The sequence below is a fragment of the Thamnophis sirtalis genome, unplaced genomic scaffold (assembly GCF_051295495.1).
Source record: "Thamnophis sirtalis isolate CommonGarterSnake01/CBP01778 unplaced genomic scaffold, rThaSir2_p1.2 scaffold_2, whole genome shotgun sequence".
Classification (NCBI taxonomy): domain Eukaryota; kingdom Metazoa; phylum Chordata; class Lepidosauria; order Squamata; family Natricidae; genus Thamnophis; species Thamnophis sirtalis.
In genome coordinates, this window is record NW_028261382.1 from 36,014,185 (window position 1) to 36,037,802 (window position 23,618).

Here is a 23,618-nt window from a genome sequence, read left to right on the forward strand (position 1 = left end):
CTTAGACTTATATACCGCTTCACAGTACTTTACAGCCCTCTCTAAGTGGTTTACAGAGTCATCTTATTGCCCCCAATAAAATGGGTCCCCATTTAACTGACCTCGGAAGGATGGAAGGCTGAGTCAACCTTGAGTTGGTCAGTATCTAACTTCTGACAGTGGGCAGAGTTAGCTTGCATCACTGCATTCTAACCACTGTGCAGGCAGGAAGGCAGGCAGGCAGGCAGGCAGGCAGGCAGGCAGGCAGGAAGGAAGGAAGGAAGGAAGGAAGGAAGGAAGGAAGGAAGGAAGGAAGGAGAAAAGGAAGAGCAATAGCAATAGCACTTATATATAGCTTCATAGTGCTTTACAGCCCTCTCTAATAGCAATAGCAGTTAGACTTATATACAGCTTCATAGGGCTTTCAGCCCTCTCTAAGCGGTTTACAGAGTCAGCATTGCCCCCACAATCTGGGTCCTCATTTCACCCACCTCGGAAGGATGGAAGGCTGAGTCAACCCTGAGCCGGTCAGCATCGAACTGCCGAACCTCTGGCAATCGGGAGTCAGCAGAATTAGCCTGCAATGCTGCATTCTAACCACTGCACCACCATGGCTCTCAGCCTTGCCGCCTTCTGCATGTTTCTTGGGTTCCTGTTTTCAGGCATTCGACTTGCAGTTTTTGCTGCTTGAGTGTGGGATGGAGATGGAACTGATTCCTGTTGCCAAGGCAACCAGGCCACCCAAAAGGGATGTAATTCCTCTTCAATGCATATCACAATTTCCTAGAAGAAAGGGCTCTTGAGCTCTTCAATTCTTACAAAGAATTGTTTTCCAAAACTGGCTTCTGTCTAGAATCTCTGACCAAGCACCAGTGGGCACCAATAGCAATCGCTATTAGTTAGACTTATATACCACTTCATAGTGCTTTACAACCCTGTGGCTTATAGTGTTAGCATACTGGGTACAATCTGAGTCCTCGTTTTATCGACCTCGGAAGGATGGAAGGCCATGTGTCAGCCTCTGTTTTGTTGCTTGCTTTTCGGCTGCCATTGAAATGGGGAGGGGGGGGCACGGTATTTGGGTGTGGGAAATAATCTGTACAGGAGGACTGTTAATTGGGAGTGGTTCTCACCATCTATTGCGCATGTGGCAAGGAGGGGAGTTTCCCGCCAAGGCCAACTGTCCAGCATACCAACCTGATGATGATTTTTGAAGATGTCTCCCACCTGACATCTGTGGAGATATTGGATTGGACTATGGATTGGGGTTTCCAAGGGGAGGGGAATGGGTCATGTATTGATATCAAATGCTTTCGCGCGCTTTTGCTCAGATCCAGCTTTGCTTAGCTTCTATTTACTTATAATCAGTAAAAATACTCTTAATTCTGCAAAATGGAGTTGAGTGGTTTCTTTCTTGGCTATTAAGTGAAGCAGCCTTGACACCGTGTCAACCTTGAGCCGGTCAGGATCGAACTGCTGGCAGTGGGCAGAGTCAGCCTGCAACACTGCATTCTAACCACTGCACCCCCAGGGCTCCTGATTTAGCATCCAATCAGCTACGGAAACAGCAATAGACTTCTATACCGCTTCACAGTGCCTTACCACCCTCACTGAGCAGTTTACAGAGTCACCATATTTGCCCACCCCACCCCACCCAACAATCCAGGTCCTCAACCTCGGAAAGGTGGAAGTCTCAGTCAACCTTGAGTGGGTCAGGATCGAACTGGTGGCAGTCGGCAGAGTTAGAGAGGGCTGGGAAGCACTACGAAGCGGTATATAAGTCTATTGCTATTGTAGCTAATTGGATGTTGCGTTAGGAGCTATGGTGGCAGAGTGGTTAGAATGCAATATTGCAGGCTGATTCTGCCCACTGCCAGTAGTTTGATCCTGACCGGCTCAAAGTTCTCAGCCTTCCGTCCCTTCCGAGGTGAGTAAAATGAGGACCCAGATGGTTGGGGGCAAGAGGCTGACTCTGTAAACCACTTAGAGAGGGCTGTAAAAGCACTGTGAAGTGGTATATAAGTATAAGGGCCATTGCTATAATGTATTTTTCTTTGGATTCAATTTACTCCGGCGCCTTTTAACTTTTGAACTGCTCTTTCTGTTTTCAGGCTCTCAAGTACCTGGATTATATATTTACAGGTGTCTTTACCTTTGAGATGGTGATAAAGGTAAGAATCTTTCCCCAGATCTCTTAGGAGCATATCTACAGAGGAACCAATACACAGGCATGATATTGGACCACTCATTTGCCTGTATATAATAATTGTACCCTATGAAATCCACCTGGATGTTTGAGGATGTGCAAGAATACACCAATAAAGGAGAATATTTGTAGCTCAAGGTTTAAATGAGGAGTCCCTGGCGTTTTCTGAGCTTGGTTGTTTCATTATCCAACTAGATAATATCATCGGTGCTAGAAGAGAAGGGAATTTGTGAGGAGGAAGACAGGAAGGGGGAGGAAGAAGACTGTAGGTTCCTTGGTGCTCTCTGAGCTTGGTGGTTTTCTTGCAAACGTTTCAATACCCAACTAGATAGCATCATCAGTGCGAGAAGAGAGAGGGGTTGGAGGAGGAGGAAGACAAGGAGGAGGAGGGAGAAAACTGGTGGCTTTCTTGCAGAGGTGTCACAACCCAAACTAGCTAACATCACCCGTGCTACGTGAAGTCCATCAAACTACTAAAAACAATAGGGACATCATCCTTTCTCCCATTTTTCCTCCTCCCGGCATCCTTCACGTCTTTCTCTCTCGCTCTCTCTCTTTTTCCTCCCGAAGATGATTGACTTGGGACTTCTGCTGCATCCCGGCGCCTATTTCCGCGATCTCTGGAACATCCTCGACTTCATCGTGGTCAGTGGAGCTCTTGTTGCCTTTGCCTTTTCGTAAGTAGCTTTTCTTCCTGAGCTCCGATTTCCTGGAGTGGAAAACAAGAGCCATGCGGTGCTTTTTTTGGGGGGGGGGGGGGTGGAAACTGAAATTGACTGCCCTCCGCACCTAGAAATCCCTGTTGGAGTTCAGTGAACCAGAAGGGGGTTCCTTCAATGGAAGTTAAGCAGATCGTCTAACCGTTAGCATCCTTTGGTGGTGGTGGTGGGGAGTGTTAAAAGATGCTGAGCTTGTCAGCTGGAGAACTGATATCCCGGGTTTGAGACCCAATGCCACGAAACAGGCTGAGCTCCCGTCCTCAGCTCAGCTCCGGCCCACCGAGCCATTCGAAATGCGAGTAGATGAATAGGTACCACTCTGGTGCAACGGTAACAGTGTTCTATATAGGCACGCTGGGGAAGTGTGAGGGTCTCAGACAAAGGTTTTAAACTGCGAGGGAGCTGTCTCACATAAAACTGTTTGTTCTTTTATTCTGCTCTGCAATAGGAAGGGCGGTGGGGGCTGCACATTAACAGTGAGACAGAAGTTAGCACCTTAAAACATACTAGCCAGGATATTAGGAACAAGAATAGCTTGCTTATGATAAAAAAAAAAAACCAAACCCACATAGCTGTGCACACTTTGTGAGATACCCGTGACCAGGGGTGAAAAACAGGTGATGTTACATTTAGCTATGTAACATAACAAGCGTAAGAATTTCGGAGGGGGCTGAAATGCAGATAACCGATCAATACTATCTCTTATGCATGCATTGTTAGGGGAGGGGCAAAGGGTTGAACTCAAGCATCCCTTGACTATAAAAACTGCTGTAAGGTCCTAATCTTGGTTCCTTTGGTTAGCTTTTCAAACCGGGGTCCTTATATCTTGGTATCAAGATAAAAGTATAATTCTGTATTATATCTTGTGTCCAGTGACTTATCGCCTTCGACGGCAAGCAAGAGCCTAGTTTTGGTGACAACAGTATTTTATAACTCAGTCGAACTTGCTGAGGTCCATCCGTGTGACAATCACTCTCTCTCCTTCACCTTCTCTCATTCTCTCTCTCTCTTTCTCATTCTCTCTTTCTCATTTTCTCTCTCTCATTTTCTCTCTCATTCTCTCTCTCTCATTCTCTCTCTCATTCTCTCTCTCATTCTCTCTCATTTTCTCTCTCTCATTCTCTCTGTCTCATTTTCTCTCTCTCATTCTTTCTCATTTTCTCTCTCATTTTCTCTCTCTCATTCTCTCTCTCATTTTCTCTCTCTCATTCTCTCTCTCTCATTCTCTCTTTCTCATTCTCTCTCTCATTCTCTCTCTCATTCTCTCTCTCATTTTCTCTCTCTCATTCTCTCTCATTCTCTCTCTCTCATTTTCTCTCTCATTCTCTCTCTCATTCTCTCTCTTTCTCTCTCTTTCTCATTTTCTCTCTCATTTTCTCTCTCTCTCATTCTCTCTCTCATTCTCTCTCTCTCATTCTCTCTCTCTTTCTCTCTCTCTTTCTCTTTCTCATTCTCTCTCTTTCTCTCTCATTCTCTCTCTCTTTCTCATTCTCTCTCTCTCATTCTCTCTCTCTCAGTCTCTCTCTCAGTCTCTCTCTCTCATTCTCTCTTTCTCATTCTCTCTCTCATTCTCTCTCTCTTTCTCATTATCTCTCTCTTTCTCTCTCATTCTCTCTCTCTCACCCTCTCATTCCCTCCTCCCTCTCTCTTAATGCCCCCTGGTGCTCCTTGTAATTGTAAACCACTAAATAATTCTGTCCCAAACTATTTATAATATTTAAATGTCCTTTTTGGGGAATCTTATCCTTCTCAGTCAAATGTTTTTATTCTGTTCGCCATTGTCATTTCTTCTACGATGGAATTAGTTTTTCCGGCCATCAGAATCACGTTCTGGTAGACATCTGCAACAAATTCCCTTTCCTGTAACTTTTCCCCTCCCTTCTTCATCTCACTTGTTTTTCTGCAATATTCTGGGCCCATTGGCTGAATGAATGAAATTCTTGGTTGGCACAATACTGTTTGTTAAAACTCACTCATGGTTGAGCTGGTTTTTGGGGGGGGGGGCGGGATAGCCAAGGTAAAACTAACCAAGTTTAGAATATTTTACAGACACAACACAAGGTTTGTTGTTAACCATCTTAATTTGGGTTTTTTTTTTGGTGGTGGGGGGTGAACAGAACTAATGTTTGCTTTGGAGTTGATCATTCCTAATCTGAGCTATAAGAAAACTTACTATTTGAAGTAGAAATGTACTCTGCTTCAGAACATTCAGAGTAGTTTCTACTTCATCTATTTCTGCCCCAATGGAGGGAAAACACTTGTGAGACACAACTTGTTTGGGAAGCTGGGAATTATTTAAAAGGTTTGAACCAACGGGATGGATGAATCTCTTCGCTTTGAATCCACTCTTCACTTTTATATCCCAACCCTGCATCAGGACTCATAAAGTTAGATTGAAAGTGACGAAGATACTGCATCCAGTTTTGATCGCCACGATGTAAAAAAAGATGTGGAGACTCTGGAAAGAGTGCAGAGAAGAGCAACAAAGAGGATTAGGGGACTGGGGGCTAAAACATAGGAAGAACGGTTGCAGGAACTGGGAATGTCTAGTTTAATGAAAAGAAGGACTAGGGGAGACAGGATAGCAGTCTTCCAATATCTCAGGGGCTGCCCCAAAGAAGAGGGAGTCAAGCTATTCGCCAAAGCACCTGAGGGCAGGACAAGAAGCAATGGGTGGATACTAATCAAGGAGAGAAGCAACTTAGAACTAAGGAGAAATTTCCTGAAATGAAAACAATTAACCAGTGGAACAACTTGCCTCCAGGAGTTGTGAATACTCCAACACTGGAGATTTTTAAGAAGATGTTGGATAACCATTTGTCTGAAGTGGTGTAGGGTTTACTGCCTAAACAGGGGGTTGGACTAGAAGATCTCCAAGGTCCCTCCCAACTCTGCTATTCTGTATTCTGTAAAATGTAAAAAAAATGTGTTATTTTGGTGATAATGAACACAAGTATGTATTTTACTCTTCCTGGTTACCCAGAAGAGTGGATAGATGCGGACTTGAAATTCTCACCTGTTTGTCCCCGCTTGAAAGGACAGGAAGTAGAGGGGCTTCTTTCCTGGAAACACAACCAGTGTGTGTGTGTGTGTGTGTGTGTGTGTGTGTGTGTGTGTGTGTGTGTGTTGCGGGGTTATTGTTCAGATTATTGTCTTCCTTGTGACTCTACTCTTTCTCTTGTGTTTTCCTTTCCCTGGGATCGTCTCCATAGGAGTTTCATTGGGTAATATATTATTGCTCTTCCTTGTAGCGTTGTTATTGCCTGAAGATGCCCGCGGCCGAAACCTTCGTGCCCATCCATGTTGCCATCATTCCATTGAGTGCCCTCACCCATCTCGTTCTTCATAGTCTGCTGCAAAGCTCAAATGACTCCTTTCCTCCAAATTGGGAAGGGGCAACCTATAGTCCCCGGTCTTCAGATATTCTGCTGGGAATCCATGATTCCCTGATCATTCGTTCCCACCATGACTTACCCAATGGAGCATCCTCTGCTTCTTTCTTTGGGAGATCTGTTTCACCAACAACCGTTGAACCTTCTCAAAGCAGAAACAAGGAGATCAGAGGCAGGTCCAGTCCAGTCTTTCTACTGAACCTAATTCATGGTCATTGGGTATGCTCAAGAAATAGGTCCTTTAAGGAAGTCTATGGAGATTCTTCCAGAGGTGCCTTTATTTTTTCCAAGAGGCAACTGACTTACTTTTTTGTATTGTGCTCTGCCAGCAGCCAGTGGAGCTGGCAGCAGATTCAGACAGTGAGGAGGGTTGGGGAGGAAGATGGGCCAGTCCTGGAGTCTGGGGAAGGCTCTGATGAGGGCTCCGTGTCGGAGGCAGAGAGGGGGCCAGAGCCATCTGACAGTTATCAGCTGCCTTCAGAGTCAGACATCAGTGAGGCAGATGAACAGCTGGAGCCTGTTCCCAGTGTGCGCATGCGCAGAGTTGCCAGATGAAGGGAAGAGCTAAAGAACATGGGTCGACTTGGGAGTAAGGCCACAGGTGGACGATGAATGGCCCCTCCCAGAGGAAATAAAAGAGGCGTGAAAGGGGAGTGGAGTTTGCAGGAGGCCATTAGTTCGCTTCATTGGTTCGTGACTCTCCGAGACTCCTTGCCAGGTTTTGCAGATATGGCAGCCTGGCAGCTCTCCAAGCCAGATAAAGTCTGTGACCGTAAATCCTCCTTTGAAAGACTTTACTGGATGTGAATGAGCAGAATTCACAGCCAATTAATAAAAGGGATTTTTTTGTTGGGACAAGGAGTTTGCTTCATGCTCTCGGGAAGCCCAGGTCAGAACAGTTCTTTCCTGAAGTTATTTTGCTTCTCCAGTTCAGTTCTTCAGAACTGATGGAAACTAACCAAGGAGAGATTCTACCTAGAAATAAGGAGGAATGTTTCTGACAGTGAGAACAATGAACCCATGGAACAGAAGTTGCCCTCGGAAGTTGTGGAGCTTCAACACTGGAGGCTTTCAAGAAGGGATTGAACTGCCATCTGTTCAGAAATGGTGTAGAGTCTCCTGCTTGGACGGGGGTGGTGGTGGTGGTGGACTAGATCAGGGGTCTCCAACCTTGGCAACTTTAAACTTGGCAGACATCAACTCCCAGAATTCCTGGAGTTGACGTCCACCAGGCTTAAAGTTCCCAAGGTTGGAAACCCCTGGACTATATGACCTACAAGACCCCTTCCAACTCGGTTGTTCTGTATTCCATCTCCAAAGTGTTCCTCATCTAACCATCATGCCCATTTCTTGAAATCCATTCTTCTGCATGACTGGCCCAGCATCTTGGAGCTGCTTCCCATGATGGGCACGCAAGCCGTCGGTTGATTCCGTGGATCCGCATGGTTTGAGCGGCATGCGATCCAAGGTGGCCATCGGGGATCCTTGGCGAGATGAGACTGGAGCTGAGTTTGCTCAACTGGGTGGGCAAAGACCAAGAAGGAGTTTAAAGGAAGTCCTCAACTGTCCACAGTTCATTCAGAGACCATTCGCAGTTACAAAGACTAGAGCCGTCGTAGGGCAGTGGTTAGAACATAGCACTGCAGGCGAACTCTTCCCACTGCCAGGTGTTCAATCCTGACCTGGCTCAAGGTTGACTCAACCTTCTGTCCTTCCGAGGTGGGTAAAATGAGGACCCAGATTGTTGGGGGCAAGAGGCTGACTCTGTAAACCACTTAGAGAGGGCTGTAAAAGCATTATGAAGAGGTATATAAGTCTAAGTGGGAAAGAAGGAAGGAAGGAAGGAAGGAAGGAAGGAAGGAAGGAAGGAAGGAAGGAAGGAAGGAGCCTGACTCTGTAAAACACTTAGAGTGGGTTGTAAAGCACTGTGAAGCAGCATATAAGTCTAAGTGGGAAGGAAGTAAGGAGGAAGGAAGGAAGGAAGGAGGAAGGAAAGAAGGAAAGAAAGAAAGAAAGAAAGAAAGAAAGAAAGAAAGAAAGAGCCTGACTCTGTAAACCACTTAAAGAGGGCTGTAAAAGCCATATAAAGCAGTATATAAGTCTAAGTGCTATTGCTATTTCTTTTATTCCTATTCCTATTCTAGAGCCCTGGTGGCATAGGGATTAGAATTTAGTATTGCAGGCTAATTCTGCCCACTGCCAGGAGTTCGATCCTGACTGGCTCAAGGTTGACTTCCATCCTTCCTGAGGTTGGCAAAACCAGGATCCAGATTATTGGGGGGGAAATAGCCCCACTCTGTAAACTGCTTAGAGAGGGCTGTAAAAGCCTGCGAAGCAGTATATAAGTCTAAGCGCTATTGCTGTTAAAGTATGGATGCAAAAGGAAGGACAGAACGAAACGGGAATGACAAAAGCAATATTATTTATTTATTGGGAATGATTAAATTGTTCAATTGTCCCCGTCCGCCCCGTGGCAAAATAGCCCTCTTTCTGTTCTCGGAATGCCTCGATCTTGCCATTAATTGCGACTGGAACTGTGGATGGCATTCCTGTCTCTTTGGGAGAAACAATTATTTAGTTTTTTGTACAGGAAGATCCCCGTATGGCCACGTATGCAAAACGAGGGCTTATTTAAGGCAACGAGTGTGAACGGCGGCCACCACCTCGGAGCAAGCCGCCCAACTCTTTGAGTCCCGAAGCTTGATTCAATCCCCCGAATGAGATAAAATTGAACGCAGTTTTATGTCATTTGATGGAATGTCCGTCGACCATTCCAGCGCCTTGCGTTTGTCGGCTGGGCCGTTTGCAACCGGGGAAGAAGGTGGTGGTGGTGGTGGTGGTGGTGGTGGTGGTGGAAGTGGGGAGAACGATACTGGCATGAAAACAAAGACGCTGCTCCCAGGGTGAACAAAATTCAAAAGCCGGGAATCTTTCGGTGGTGCTTTTCCGAATTGTGCTTGATTTCTGTGCACAGGAGAAGAGAAGATGTTGGATTTGGGGGTGCTGCCAAGAGAGGGGAAAATATAGCACAGTGATGGCGAACCTACTCGGCACCAAGTGCCCAAACCAGAACATGTATGAATGCATACTGGCCAACTGGTCTTTGTCACTGCAAAAGCACCGGAAACCCGAAGACCAGCTCGCTGGAGTTCACATGCCTCTTATTTGGCTGATTTGGAGTCATTTTTGGGCTGTTTTCAGGCTATTTTGGGGGGCATTTTCAAGCCACTTTCTTGTTTTTCCGCCAGAGAGCTGAAAAACAGCCTGGAAATGCCCGGAAAATGGCCTGTTTTGGGGGCAGTTTTGGCTGTTTTCAAGTCGTTCCAGTGGCTGGAAATACACATGTGCACCCTGGGATCCAGAAGAGCAGCTGGCCATGGTGCGGATGCCCGCAGAGAGGGCTCTGCAGGCCACCTCTTGCACCCATGCCATAGGCTCACCATCACGAATAGAGCAGATCGGGAGGGGGGGAATGTTATATATTTTCTTAGAAGTGATGACTTTGGAGTGAGTTAAACCAAGACCAAATCCTCTTCTTGCTGTCATGGTTTTTATTTTGCAGAGGGAACAAAGGGAAGGATATTAACACCATTAAGTCCCTCCGTGTGCTACGGGTCCTTCGCCCGTTGAAAACCATCAAGCGTCTACCCAAACTGAAGGTAAGGCGTGGAATCGTACCACTGACTTAAGACTACCAGAGCAGGGGTGAAATCTACTTACCTTGGCTACCGGTTTGCAAATGTGAGCGTGCGAGAGAGAGCACTTGCATGTGCAACCTCTGTGCATGAGCAGGGACTTCTGCGCTTGCGCAGAGAGTCAAAAATGGATGTGATGACATCTGGGCGGATGGGCGGTGCCTGCTACAGAGCACGCCTGCAAAGGTAGAACAGCGAGGGGGGCGGAATCCACTGTGCCGCACAATTTAGATTAGCTAGGAAACAGGAAATCCTTTTTTTTTTAACAGCCGGAAAGCTTTTTTTTACTACTGGTTCGGGCAAACCGGTAGCATTTTTTACTGTTGGTTCGGACGAACCGGTAGCATTTTTTAACTACTGGTTTGGGCGAACCGGTAGCATTTTTAGTACTTGTTCTGGTGAACAGGTACCATTTTTTTACTGCTGGTTTGGGCGAACCAGTAGCATTTTTTACTACCAATTCAGGACAACCAGTAGCATTTTTGCTACCAATTCAGGGGAACGGGTAGCATTTTTTATTACCAATTCAGGTGAACCGGTAGCATTTTTTACTACCAATCCAGACAAATGGTAGCATTTTTTACTACCAATTCAGGCGAATGGTAGCACTTTTTTACTACCAATTCAGGTGAACCAGTAGCATTTCTTTCCTGCTGGTTCAGGTGAATGGTAGCATTTTTTAGTACTTGTTCAGGTGAACCGGTAGCATTTTTTTACTGCTGGTTTGGGTGAACCAGTAGCATTTTTTACTACCAATTCAGGCGAACCGGTAGCATTTTTTACTACCAATTCAGGCGAACCGGTAGCATTTTTTACTACCAATTCAGGCGAACCAGTAGCATTTTTGTTTACCAATTCAGGCGAACCGGTAGCATTTTTTACTACCAATTCAGGCGAACCAGTAGCATTTTTGTTTACCAATTCAGGCGAACCGGTAGCATTTTTGATTACCAATTCAGGCGAACTGGTAGCATTTTTTTACTGCTGGTTCGGGCAAACCAATCCGAACCTGTACCAGAGGAATGGTAGGTTGAAAATCTGAGCGTGATTTCCCGATGATTCCGAACCGGTCTTTTTGCTCCCCTTTGGCACAGGCGGTCTTTGACTGCGTGGTGAATTCCTTAAAGAACGTTCTCAACATCCTCATTGTCTACATGCTCTTCATGTTCATCTTCGCCGTCATTGCGGTGCAGCTCTTCAAAGGACGGTTCTTCTACTGCACCGACGAATCGAAGGACTTGGAGAAAGACTGCAGGTGCCACAATCTAATGGCAGGTTAGGGCAGGGCTGGAGTGGATGCAAACGCTTCCAGGTCTCCATGTAGCCAGAGGAGATAATCATTGTTTTTAAGGGAAGAAAAATGACCCTATCTTTATTAAGAATGCAAATGTGGCTCAGTGGCTAAGACGCTGAGCTTGTCGATCAGAATGGTCAGCAGTTCGGCGGTTCGAATCCCTAGCGCCGCATCACGGACTGAGCTCCCGTTCCTTGTCCCAGCTTCTGCCAACCTAGCCATTCGAAAGCACGTAAAAAATGCAAGTAGAAAAATAGGGACCCCCTTTGGTGGAAAGGGAACAGCATTCCGTGCGCCTTCGGCATTTAGTCATGCTGGCCACATGACCACGGAGACATCTTCAGACAGCGCTGGCTCTTCGGCTTTGAAACGGAGATGAGCACCGCCCCTTAGAGTCGGGAACGACTAGCACAGATGTGCGAGGGGAACCTTTACCTTTCAGAATGTAAAACAGTCCTACAAACAGACTGCTCCAGGACTTTCCATAGCAGAATAACAGAGTTGGAAGGGACCTTGGAGATCTTCTAGTCCAATCCCCTTCCCAGGCAGGAAACCCTACTGTATACCATTTCAGACAAGTGGTTGTCCAATCTCCTCTTAAAATCCTCCAGTGTTGGAGCTTTCACAACTTCTGGAGGCAAGTTGTTCCACTGGTTAATTGTTTTCATTGTCAGGAAATTTCTCCTTAGTTCTAAATTGCTTCTCTCCTTGATTAGTTTCCACCCATTGCTCCTATGAGATTGGGCTGCATACAAATTTATTAAATTACTAATTACTAATTACTTGTTCTGCCCTCAGGTGCTTTGGAGAATAGGTTGATTCCCTCTTCTTTGGGGCAACCCCTGAGAAATTGGAAGACTGCTATCATGTCTCCTCTAGTCCTTTGTTTCATTAGACAAACCAAATTCTAATTTACTTCAAAAAACAATGCAAGATGAAGTGACTGTTATTCTCTCTCTCTCTTTCTCTCTCTCCCTCCCTCTCTCTCTCTCTCTCTCTCTCTCTCTCTCTCTCTCTCTCTCTCTGTGTCTCTCCCTCTCCATCTGTCTCTGTCTCTGTCTCACACACACACAGACACAGACACACTTATACAGGAACTCTTAGATAGGTTTAATATGCTTCCTATTTTATAGAGAGCGCCCTTATTTGGCTGAAGAACTCAAGGGTCATTTGGAGTGCTTACATTTATCCAGAGATTCCTTCGCTGATGAGTTGCAAAGCGTCCAATTTCCAGTGGGAAATAGCCAAATGAATAACTTTAACTGGAGTGAATTGCTGGTGAAAACCCTGTTGAGAAAACCAAACCCAGTCGATACGTGGCTTGTTAAACCCCTTGTTTTGCCTCTTCCAGGGGCCAGTATCTGGCTTATGAGAAGGATGAAGTGGAAGCTCAGCCGAGGCAGTGGAAGAAATATGATTTCCACTATGACAACGTTCTCTGGGCTCTGTTGACCCTCTTCACCGTCTCCACCGGAGAAGGCTGGCCCACGTGAGTTGGCATCCTTGGTCATCCTTGGCCTTATTTCTCAAGGGTGAGAAGAACTTCCTTGGTTTTTTTGTGAATTTGAAGCCTTACCTTGATCTCATCTCCCCTTCCTTCCTTCCTTCCTTCCTTCCTTCCTTCCTTCCTTCCTTCCTTCTTTCTTTCTTTCTTTCTTTCTTTCTCTGTGCTTTCTTTCTTTCTATCTTTTTTCTTCCTTCCTTCTTTCGTTCCCTCCTCTTTCTTTTCTTTCTTTCTCTTTCTTTCTATCTTTCTTTCTCTCTTCTACCACTCTTTCCCTCTCACTTTTCTTTTTACCTTTCTTTCTTCCATCTTTCCTTCCTTTCTCCTTCCTTCCCCTCCACATCTCCTTCCTTTCTTTTTCTCTTTCTTTTTACCTTTCTTTCCTTCTCACTCACTCTTTCTTTCTTTTTACTTTTCTTTCTTCCATCCTTCCTTCTTTTCTTTCTCCTTCCTTCCTTCCCCTCCACATCTCCTTCCTTCCTTTCTCTGTTTCTTTCTACCTCTTTTTTCTTTTCACCTTTCTTTCCTTATTTCTTCCATCCTTCCTTTCTTTCTCCTTCCTTCCTTCCCCTCCACATCTCCATCCTTCATTCCTTTCTTTCTATCTTTTCCTTTCTTTCTTCCTTTCTTTTTTTCTCCCTTCCTTCCTTTCTCTGTCCTTGCTTTCTTTCTTTCTATCTTTTTTCTTCCTTCCTTCTTTCTTTCCTTCCTCTTTCTTTTCTTTCTTTCTCTCTCTTTTTACCTTTCTTTCTCTTTCTACCTTTCTTTCACACTCACTTTTTCTTTCTTTTAACCTTTCTTTCTTCCATCCTTCCTTCCTTTCTTTTTTCTCCTTCCTTCCCCTCCACATCTCCTTCCTTCCTTTCTTTCTCTCTTTCTTTCTACCTTTCTTTCCCTCTCACTCTTTCTTTCTTTTTACCTTTCTTTCTTCCATCCATCCTTCCTTCCTTTCTCCTTCCTTCCTTCCCCTCCACATCTCCTTCCTTCCTTTCTCTGTTTCTTTCTGCCTCTCTTTTTTCTTTTCACCTTTCTTTATTTCTTCCCTCCTTCCTTTCTTTCTCCTTTCTTCCTTCCCTTCCACATCTCCTTCCTTCATTCCTCTTTCTTTCTCTCTACCTTTTCCTTTCTTTCTTCCTTTCTCCTTCTTTCTTTCTTTCTCCCTCCCTCCCTTCCTCCCTCCCTTCCACAGCGTTTTGAAGCACTCCGTGGATGCCACATATGAAAACCAAGGCCCGAGTCCTGGCTATCGGATGGAGATGTCCATCTTTTATGTCGTCTATTTTGTCGTCTTCCCATTTTTCTTTGTGAACATTTTTGTAGCTCTGATCATCATCACTTTCCAAGAACAGGGAGACAAAGTGATGTCTGAATGCAGCCTGGAGAAAAACGAGGTACTTGTTCTGATCGGAGACATGGTGCGCGGTTCCCCTTTCTCTAGGATTACGCGCAGGGGTGGGTTTCAACCGGTTCGCGGTGATCCCCGCAAACTGGTTGATCAGCGAACCCGGAAGTAAGTAACTTCCGGGAACAGCGAAGGGCCCACCCGCCGGCCCACGCTCCTTACCGGTCTTTGAAGGCTTCTGCGCTTCCATGCAGGCGCAGGGTACATACAGCGCCTGCACGATTCTCCGCGAGCAGCTGGAGCATCGCACAGGCGCTAAGACGCATGTGTGAACTGCGCACCTGCACGAGGACACCGCCAGCCCCATTCCAACTGAACCAGTTGGAACGGGATTAGCAACCCACCACTGATTACGCGGTTGAGTTGAACATTGAGTAGCAAAAGGTTTCAGAACATTTTGGGGAGGGGAGAATCATGCCTTGTTTCCAAGATTTTTTTTGCTTCACCCACGCTGTTGGTCCAGCTGCAGAGATCGGCTCACATCTCAAAGCCGATCAGATCGTGACATGAAATGTGCAGCCAACTATTTTCTGTAATTGCAAGTCCAAAGAACTGATGGTTCGGAACAGGGGTATCAAACTACCCGGCGGGGGGATCCAGTCTGTGGGGTGTTTCAATCTGGCTGATGGGGCCATCCTGGAAAAGGCGAAGGGCCAGCCCACAGTGCCGATGCCAGTGAAAACAGAGCTCTGGTTTCTCTGACAGAGGGTTGTGGCCCACCAGTGGACAGTGGAGCTGGCGGCAGATTCGGACAGTGAAGAGGTTGGGGAGAGGAACACGGTGCTGGAGTCTGGGGAAGGCTCTGAGGAGGGGTCTGTGTTGGAGGCAGAGAGGGGGGCCAGGGCCCTCCAACAGTTATCGGCTGCCTTCAGAGTCAGACATCAGTGAGGCAGAGGAACAGCTGGAGCCTGTTCCCAGTGTGCGCATGCACAGAGTGGCCAGACGAAGGGAACAGCTAAAGAACAGGGGTCGACTTTGGAGTAAGGCCACAGGTGGAAGGTGAATTTTAATCCCATAGGGAATAAAAGAGGAGCAAAAGGGGAATGGACTTTGCAGGAGAGGAATTCCCTGTAACCTAAATAAAAGAGTTTTTTGTCGGGACGAGGAGTCAGCTTCATGATCTTGGGAAGCCTAGGCCGGAACAGGTTGCAGGAGGCTGTCGCAGCCAAAAATGGAGCTTGGGAGCCCGTTTTCTCTGGCAGATCACTCTGGCCACCCCGACACGGGTGATGTCATTCTGGCCACGCCCACCCTGACCACACCCACCCTGAGGTCAAACACAACCTTGATAGGAAGTGAAATTGAATTTGACACCCCTGCTCGGGAAGAAGGCCAGGAGGAGGGAGAAGTAAGATTGTGTTCTTGTGGCTTTCTCTTTTCACCTTGCTGTTCCTCTTCCCGTGCAGAGGGCCTGCATAGATTTTGCCATCAGCGCCAAGCCTTTAACCCGCTACATGCCCCAAAACAAGCAGTCCTTCCAGTACAGGATGTGGAAGTTCGTGGTGTCCCTTCCTTTTGAGTACTTTATCATGGTCCTGATTGCGCTGAACACCATCGTGCTCATGATGAAGGTGAGCAACAGCTGGGACGATTCCTCGGGACGCCCGTTGGAGTAATTTTGTCCCATTTTTTCCACTTGATGCAACTTGTCTTTTCTTCCCCTCCCCTTTCTTTAATTTAGTTCTATGGCGCCCCCGAACCCTACGAAGATATGCTGAAATGCCTCAATATTGTCTTCACCTCCATGTTTTCCCTGGAATGTATCTTGAAGATCATCGCCTTTGGTGCATTGGTACGCCCTTTATCTCATCACTGTCAAAGTCAAGTTCTTTTTTTTTTTTTTTAGCAGATTTTTATTATTATTTTTTCCCTTCTACAACACCTTACAGTCCAGAGGTGGGTTCCTACCAGTTCGCACCTATTCGGTAGAACCGGTTCGTCAAATCTAGCGAACCGGTTAGAAGAGGTTCCACCAGTGGACCCGGAAAGCAGACCACACCTACAGAAGAGGTTCCAAAAAATTTTGAAACCCAGCACTGCCACACACACACACACACACACACACACACACACACACACACACAGACTGACACAGAGAAAGAAAGAAAGAAAGAAGAAAGAAAGAAAGAAAGAAAGAAAGAAAGAAAGAAAGAAAGAAGAAAGAAAAAGAGTGAGAGAGAGAGAGATGAAAGAAAAAAAGAAAAAAGGGACAGAGAGACAAAAGGAAGGAAAGAGAGAGAGAGAGAGAGAGAGAGAGAGAGAGAGAGAGAACACATGGCCGGCAAGCCACTCCCACCAGGTCACATGGCCGGCAAGCCACTCCCACAAAGGAGGCCACACCCACAGAGTAGATTCCAAAACATTTTGAAACCAATCACTTACAGTCATTACATCAACATTGTTATGTCATCATACCTGTACATGTATATAATATTTTGCTTCTATATTTACACACCTTTATACAGAGTTCTATATATATATTTATATATATTGTTTTTTGGCTTAATTTTATTCTTGTTTTGCAGCCATTTGCACCAATTGTTCCAAATTTCATAATATTCCGACTCTTCTTTATCTTTTAATTTCAGTGTTAATTTGTCCATCTCTGCACAATCCGAAGTTTTTTTTAATCACTAATTTGTCCGAGGGGGTATTATTTTGTTTCCAGCATTGGGCAAATGCTATTCTAGCTGTAGTTAGCAGATGTGTTAATATGTACTTAATTTTCTTTGTATATTTCCCTTTGATTATTCCCAGTAGAAAGATTTCAGGTTTGTATTTTATCTGTTCTCCTGTAATTTCTTGCACCCATTTCCAAATTTTTGTCCAATACTTTTATGTTTCCGGGCAGGTCCACCATATGTGATAATAGGTCCCTTGTACTTTTTTACACTTCCAGCAGGTCGGCTTCATGTTTGGGTACATTTTAGCCAATCTTGTTGGTGACATATGCCAACGATAAAACATTTTGTATATATTTTCTTTAAGTGCTGCTGATCGTGTTAGTTTATAATTTGCGTTCCAAATTCTTTCCCAATCCACTAGATCTATGTTGTCCTCACTTTCCAAATTGAACTGAAATGTTCAGTTTCCATACTCATTTCCAAATATTCTATTCTGTTCTCCTCTATTTGATATTCTATTCTATTCTCTACTCAATTCCCTATTCTCTATTCTGTTGTCTATTGTATTCTACTCTCTACTGCAGAGGGCAGCAATCTTCAGGTCTGGAGCCGCATGTGGCTCTTTCGTCCCTCTGCTGCGGCTCTCTGTTGCTCAAAATATGCGTCACAACCGCCAATGTGCGACAGCCACTTGTATGCGATTTGTTGAGCTTTTCGACCCCTGGTCGGCCAACCATGGATAAATCCAAGAAAAGAAAAGTTTCAGAAGAAAATAGAACTTTTAATTCAACTACATGCACTAGTTCTGTGGCCGCTCAGGAAATAGTCAGGCGCGGGAAGGGTTTTGTGGCTCCCAGAGTTTTCTTTTGTATGGGAAACGGGTCCAAATGGCTCTCTGAGTGTTTAAGGTTGCTGACCCCTGCTCTACTGTATTCTATCTATTCTACTATACTCTCTGTGCTGACCCCGCTCGTCCCACACCAACACACTCCGAGCCAAAAATAAGTTACGGCATTTAATTAACAGACAGACAGGTCCTTGGCAGCAAACCGGCGCAGACAAGCTTGGGCAGCAATCCAGCACAGATAAGTGGTGGCAGCAATCCAGCCTGCCAAGCTCACAATAATGTTCTCTGACATTAGTTCCTGCGTTGACTTCTGCAAAAGGTGTGTGTGCACAAGCAGTCCTTTTATAGTCTGGAGAGGAGCCTAATGACCACCAGCTGAGTGCAATCACCTCCTGTAACTGCGCAACTGTTCCTGACGCCTATTAGCTCTTCAGTGCCGGGCATCCAGGAACAACTCATTGCTGGCATCCGGATCACTCTCCCTTGTCTCCTCCCCACTGGTCCAAGGCTCAGGCACCTCCTGGTGGCCAACCAGCCTCCCTGCGCCCTGCTCAGAGTCGGAACCCTGACCAGGGTCCTCCACATCCTCCAGAGCCGACTCATAGGGCCCCTCGCTGTCGGAGTCCGGTGGCAGCTCCAACGGCTCCTGCTGGGCCACAACAATTCTCTATTCTACTCTACTCTATTATCTACCTTACCCTACCCACCCCTTCCCTTCCCTACCCCACTACCCTACCCTACCCTATCGTATTCCTCCTTGGATGTTGGAGTGACTCACTGTCCCACCTTGCTTCCAAGCGGGTCTCCTTCTGAATTCTGAATCATTCCATTGTTGCTTCCTTTTGGTCAAGACCTTTGACAGGGATCTGAAGAATATTCCTTTATTCTCTTACAGAATTATTTTCGTGATGCCTGGAACATTTTTGATTTCGTCACAGTCTTGGGAAGTATTACTGATATTTTAGTCACAGAGATTGCGGTGAGTACCAGTTGGAGGCTTGTTTTTTTCTTTAGCAAACCCATGTTTCATTTTGTTTTGCTTTGTTTTAAAAAGGGAGGGAATCTAGAAAAAGCTTTTGGATACACCGCTTGGGGAATTGTAAATTTCTGGGGCACTAAGGCTAATATCGAGACAGGTAAGTGATGAAAAGATTTGATTTGATTTACAGTCACAGGCTTTATCTGGCTTGGAGAGCTGCCAGGCCGATATCTGCAAAACTTGGCAAGGAGCCTCGGAGAGTCACGAACCAATGAAGCGAACTAATTGCCTCCTGCAAACTCCACTCCCCATTTGCTCCTCTTTTGTTTCCTCTGGAAGGGGCCATTCATCCTCCACCTGTGGCCTTACTCCCAAGTCAACCCCTCTTCTTTAGCTGTTCCCTTTGTATGGCCACTCTGCACATGGACACAGTGGGAACAGGCTCCAGCTGTTCCTCTGCCTCACTGATGTCTGACTCTGAAGGCAGCTGATAACTGGCATACGGCCCTGGGCCCGTCTCTGTCTCCGACACAGAGCCCTCCTGAGAGCCTTCCCCAGACTCCAGGACTGGCCCAGGTTCCTCTCCAACCTCCTCACTGTCCGAATCTGCTGCCAGCCCTACTGGCTGCTGGCGGGCCACAACACAACCCTCTGTCAGAGAAAACTGAGCTCGAGGGACCACGCTGAGTCCTCATGAGCTCCGTTTTCACTGGCATAGGTACCGCCCTAGGGGTTAGGGTTCCTACACGGAATAAAGTTTGGGTCCAGCCAAGGAGTCTGTAGGGGACATTGATGGACACGAGAAGGGGAAAACAGCAAGACTAGTGCCCTTCTTAATGGTAAAATAAGGTTCAACATGCCATAAAAATGAAATCTAAAGAATCTTAAAATGATGGAGGACAGGACGATTTGTGGAGCAACATTAATTCATTCCCCCTTTCATCTCAGCTACTAATCCATAGCTATCATGCTTTAATCCCTTCGTCCTGGTGTCAGATTTTTGGACTGCCTGGCTGTGGGTCCCCTTCCAATTCAAAAGGAGCTGCCAGACACAAAAATGACCATGCAGAGTAGAAGATTTAAGTTCAACACTTAAATTGCCATCGGATAAGGACCAAAGGAATTCAGCAGGAGTTAGACTTGGGAATGCTTGTAGGAACGCAACGACTCGAAGCTAAGGATCTGCTTAACTCCGCCTCCCAACTCTGCCTGCTCTCCTATTACACTTGAAGGAAGTTCTAGAAGTTGGGGCATTTTCTTCCCCAACCTGAAATCCAGAAGGAGGGCCTTCCTCCATATTTTCCCCCTTCCCCGCTTGGCTCTAGTTCTTTAACACCTAAGAGACATTTAGCCATCAACAGAACCAATGGAGTAAAGGAAACACATCAACGAATTTCATTTTCCTTCGATTCTGTAGCTGTACAGGTTTCTTTGGCCAATGCTACCAATTCTTCTCTTTCTTGCTCTCTGTGGTTGTTGGGTTGTTGCTGTTGTTGTTGTTTTTTAACTTCTGCAGGCAAACACAACCATGCCAGTTTCCCCCCCACCCCCCTTCAATGGTTAAGTTTAATCATCAGATCCAGACAGCTGGGAAGAGTAAGATTTGAATGGCTGGATTAAAAACCGGGGATATTTTTTTTAAAAAAATGCACACGATATGAGTGACATCTATGAGTTTATGGGGGTTTTAGTTTTTGGGTGGCGCAGTGGTCAGAGTGCAGTACTGCAGGCTATTTCTGCTGACTGCCAGCTGTACCTGCAATTTGGCAGTTTGAATCTCAGCAGGCTCAAGATTGACTCAGCCTGCCATCTTTCTGAGATCGGTAAAATGAGGACCCAGATTTTTGGGGGCAGAGGGCTGTAAAGCACTGTGAAGTGGTATATGTCTCAGTGCTATTCCTTCCTCCCTCCCTCCTTCCTTCCTTCCCCCCTTCCTTCCTTTCTTCCTTCCTTCCTTCCTTCTGTATGGTACAATGGTTAGAATGCAATATTGCAGGCTGACACTGCCTATCACCAGGAGTTCGATCTTGACCAGCTCAAGGTTGACTCAGCCTTCCGTCCTTCCGAGGTGGGTAAAATGAGGACCCAGACTGTTGGGGGAAATATGCTGACTCTGTAAACCACTTAGAGAGGGCTGTAAAGCACTCTGAAGTGGGATATAAGTCTAAGGACTACTGTTATTGCTAATTACTGATTCATCTTGCACGACCCTTAAAGTGACTGCAGTGGGTTGCTAAATTCACCTTTTGAACCCAAAACTGTGAAACTGGCATTTTTTTTTAGCTTTGCCTGGGAATTTAAAAAAAAAAAAAGACAAATCAAGTTGCTTGCAAAAAAAACGTCCGTGAATTTGCATTACAATGTGAAATGCAAAGAATTCATCTCACTGTGTTTCTTTCCAGGGGTTGGTCATCATTAGGGGGGCAAAAAATCATTTCTTTTTATAAACCTCTAATTTTTATTCCCCCCACTCTCTAATGCGATCATTCGTGTTTCTGTTCTTTGCTAACAGCCGATGACTCATTTTTCTCTTCTTTCTGTCTCTGTTCTGTGTTTGTCTGTGTGTGCTCCCTTTTCCTGCTGAATCATGCCATTCGATCAACACACAAAAACAAAAAAATATATATGAAAAAACCATCGTCATGCCTGCATCTGTCTGTTTTCCTGCCTCCTGCTCCAAAATAAATACTTCTTTAAAAAAAAAAATAACAATAATAATGCTAAACTCAAAAATCTTTGCAAATCACAATTCATCCCTGAAAACATCTATAGGACACGGTTGGTTTCATTGAATTTTTTTTTGGGGGGGGGTGTAAAAAAAATTCAATCGTCTGCTTTGAGGATTTGCTGTTGTTGTTCTCCATTTCATTTGCTTTCCTTCTGTTTAATTTGAGATTTTTTCGGGGTGGGGTGGGGGAGACTCTTGCCGCATCAACAGAGGGAAAATAATTGGCTGCTTGTTGCTTGACGTTGTCCCTGTTTTTTCTTACGGTGGTATTTTTAATGGTTAGTTGGGCCTCTTAATTTGACCCCTTGCTTTTTCCCCCTCTTCGTTTGAGAACCAGAGTGGGGGGGCTGCAATGGCGTGGGGTGGGCCCAAGCAACTGTAAGCTGCAGCTGTTTTCCTGCCCTTTTTACTTTCAAACCGCAACCAAAACAAAAATGGCAGCCAAAAATGGCAGCCATGATTGCATGCCTCGTGCGCTGTATCCCTTGAGTTTTGATGGCATCCTCCAGAATGCAGCTTGGTTGGCTTTTCGGACGCTCCCAACTGTTTAAAGCAATGACCGGATAATGAATCAGGCTTTGTACTCTCATCTAACCATGATGGTGGGGATGGGCCAGCTTTCCATGCGGTTAAGCCTGTGTTAAAAATATGGTGGGGTGGTGGGAAGCAACGTTTTGGCCTGCTAGATTATACCTACAAGGTCCCTCTCTCCTCCGATGTCTTTGGAAAGAGGGCTTCCCTCTTTCACCCCCTTTTAGCCCCCTCTTTCCCCGTAGCTGAGGGGGAGGGGTCCGTGGGGAGAGAGGGAGAATTCCTCAAGTGCTCCGCATGAGGAGTGACTGGCGCTCACAATAATCTTCTTTTCCAAAGAAGAAAGCTGTGAACCTACATCCTCCTGCCACCCACCATTTTCCCACATGCACTGATAGGTTCCCCTTTTGAGCCTTTGCGCGCAGTCAGTTTTACAAGTCCCAACGCTCAACACCGCGTTTCTGATTGCCATAACATCGGCCAGAAGCACCTCTGAGCTGGGGGCTCTATCCTCTAGAGAGAGTTGTCCGAAGGTTGACACCACAGGATGCAGGAGGTCATCCTGCTGGACTTCTGCCTGGCCCCTTCTCGGGACAGGGAACGTCTCTGGCACAGACTGGATGTTCGTCGCGGACTCTGCATCTATCTGCGGCGCACGGTGTCCGTACGCAGGTCAGAGGCGCTGTTGGTTTCCTTCCAACCAGTGCCGCTGGGAGCGAGGGTCACCCCCTCAATTGTTGGTTGCTGGTTGAAGGCCGCAACCATTAAAGCGTACGAGGCTAAGGGTCTCCCTCCACCTCAGGGAATCACGGTGGACTCCACACGGAGCACCGCCACCGTAGCAGCTTTGGCGACCAGGGTTCCCTTCGAGGATATCTGCAGAGTGGCCACCTTTTTTGGTGGCCGAACTTGCCGCTTAGAACACAAAGCTGGTAATTCTCTCTCTCTCTCTCTCTCTCTCTCTCTCTCTCTCTCTCTCTCTCTCTCTCTCTCTCTCTCTCTCTCTCTCTCTCTCTCTCTCTCTCTCTCTCTCTCTCTCTTTCTTTTTGGGGTGGGTTGCACTTTCCAATTCCGCCGAGCGTCTGAATGATGCAAATTTATCTTTTCTCCGCAGGATAATTTCATCAACTTGAGCTTCCTCCGACTCTTCCGGGCAGCCCGACTGATCAAGCTTCTCCGTCAGGGCTACACCATACGGATTCTGCTGTGGACTTTTGTCCAGTCCTTCAAGGTGAGGGCTTTGGATGGCGGGGGAGCGCGGCAGGGGTGAAATTCAGCAGGTTCTGACCGGTTCTGGAGAACCGGTAGTGGAAATTTTGAGTAGTTTGGAGAACTGGGAAATGCCACCTCTGGCTGGCCCCGCCCCCACCTATTCTCTGCCTCCCGAGTCCCAGCTGATTGGGAGGGAATGGGGATTTTGCAGTATCCTTCCCCTGCCACGCCTGCCGAGCCACGCCCACCAAGCTGCACCCCGCCCACCAAGTCACACCCACAGAACCGGTAGTTTAAAAAAAATGCATTTCACCACTGGAGCGTGGCCAATTTCGATCGGCTTCTGGATTTTAATTTTAATTTTTAAAAGCCCGATCGCTTAAGCAGGAGCAAAGCAGGACAGAAACCAACACAAGGACTTTAAAAAAAAAATCACAAAGACGTACAGGAGGTCCTCTGTTTAGAACCATTTGTTTAATGACCGTTGGAAGTTACATCATCACGGA

At 46.2% G+C, this 23,618-nt stretch overlaps 1 protein-coding gene across 1 annotated transcript in view; it reads left to right on the forward strand.

Annotated features, from left to right (window-relative positions):
• The window catches only part of CACNA1B (calcium voltage-gated channel subunit alpha1 B), a 180,012-nt gene that overhangs the window by 127,136 nt on the left and 29,258 nt on the right, over nucleotides 1–23,618 (forward strand). Inside the window, exons 28-37 of the mRNA XM_087707623.1 lie at nucleotides 2,091–2,150; nucleotides 2,756–2,862; nucleotides 9,859–9,955; nucleotides 11,086–11,246; nucleotides 12,637–12,774; nucleotides 13,979–14,180; nucleotides 15,598–15,762; nucleotides 15,873–15,983; nucleotides 18,558–18,641; nucleotides 23,015–23,131. Of these exons, the coding sequence (XP_087563749.1) occupies nucleotides 2,091–2,150; nucleotides 2,756–2,862; nucleotides 9,859–9,955; nucleotides 11,086–11,246; nucleotides 12,637–12,774; nucleotides 13,979–14,180; nucleotides 15,598–15,762; nucleotides 15,873–15,983; nucleotides 18,558–18,641; nucleotides 23,015–23,131 (1,242 nt within the window). The remainder of the gene's footprint in view (nucleotides 1–2,090; nucleotides 2,151–2,755; nucleotides 2,863–9,858; nucleotides 9,956–11,085; nucleotides 11,247–12,636; nucleotides 12,775–13,978; nucleotides 14,181–15,597; nucleotides 15,763–15,872; nucleotides 15,984–18,557; nucleotides 18,642–23,014; nucleotides 23,132–23,618) is intronic.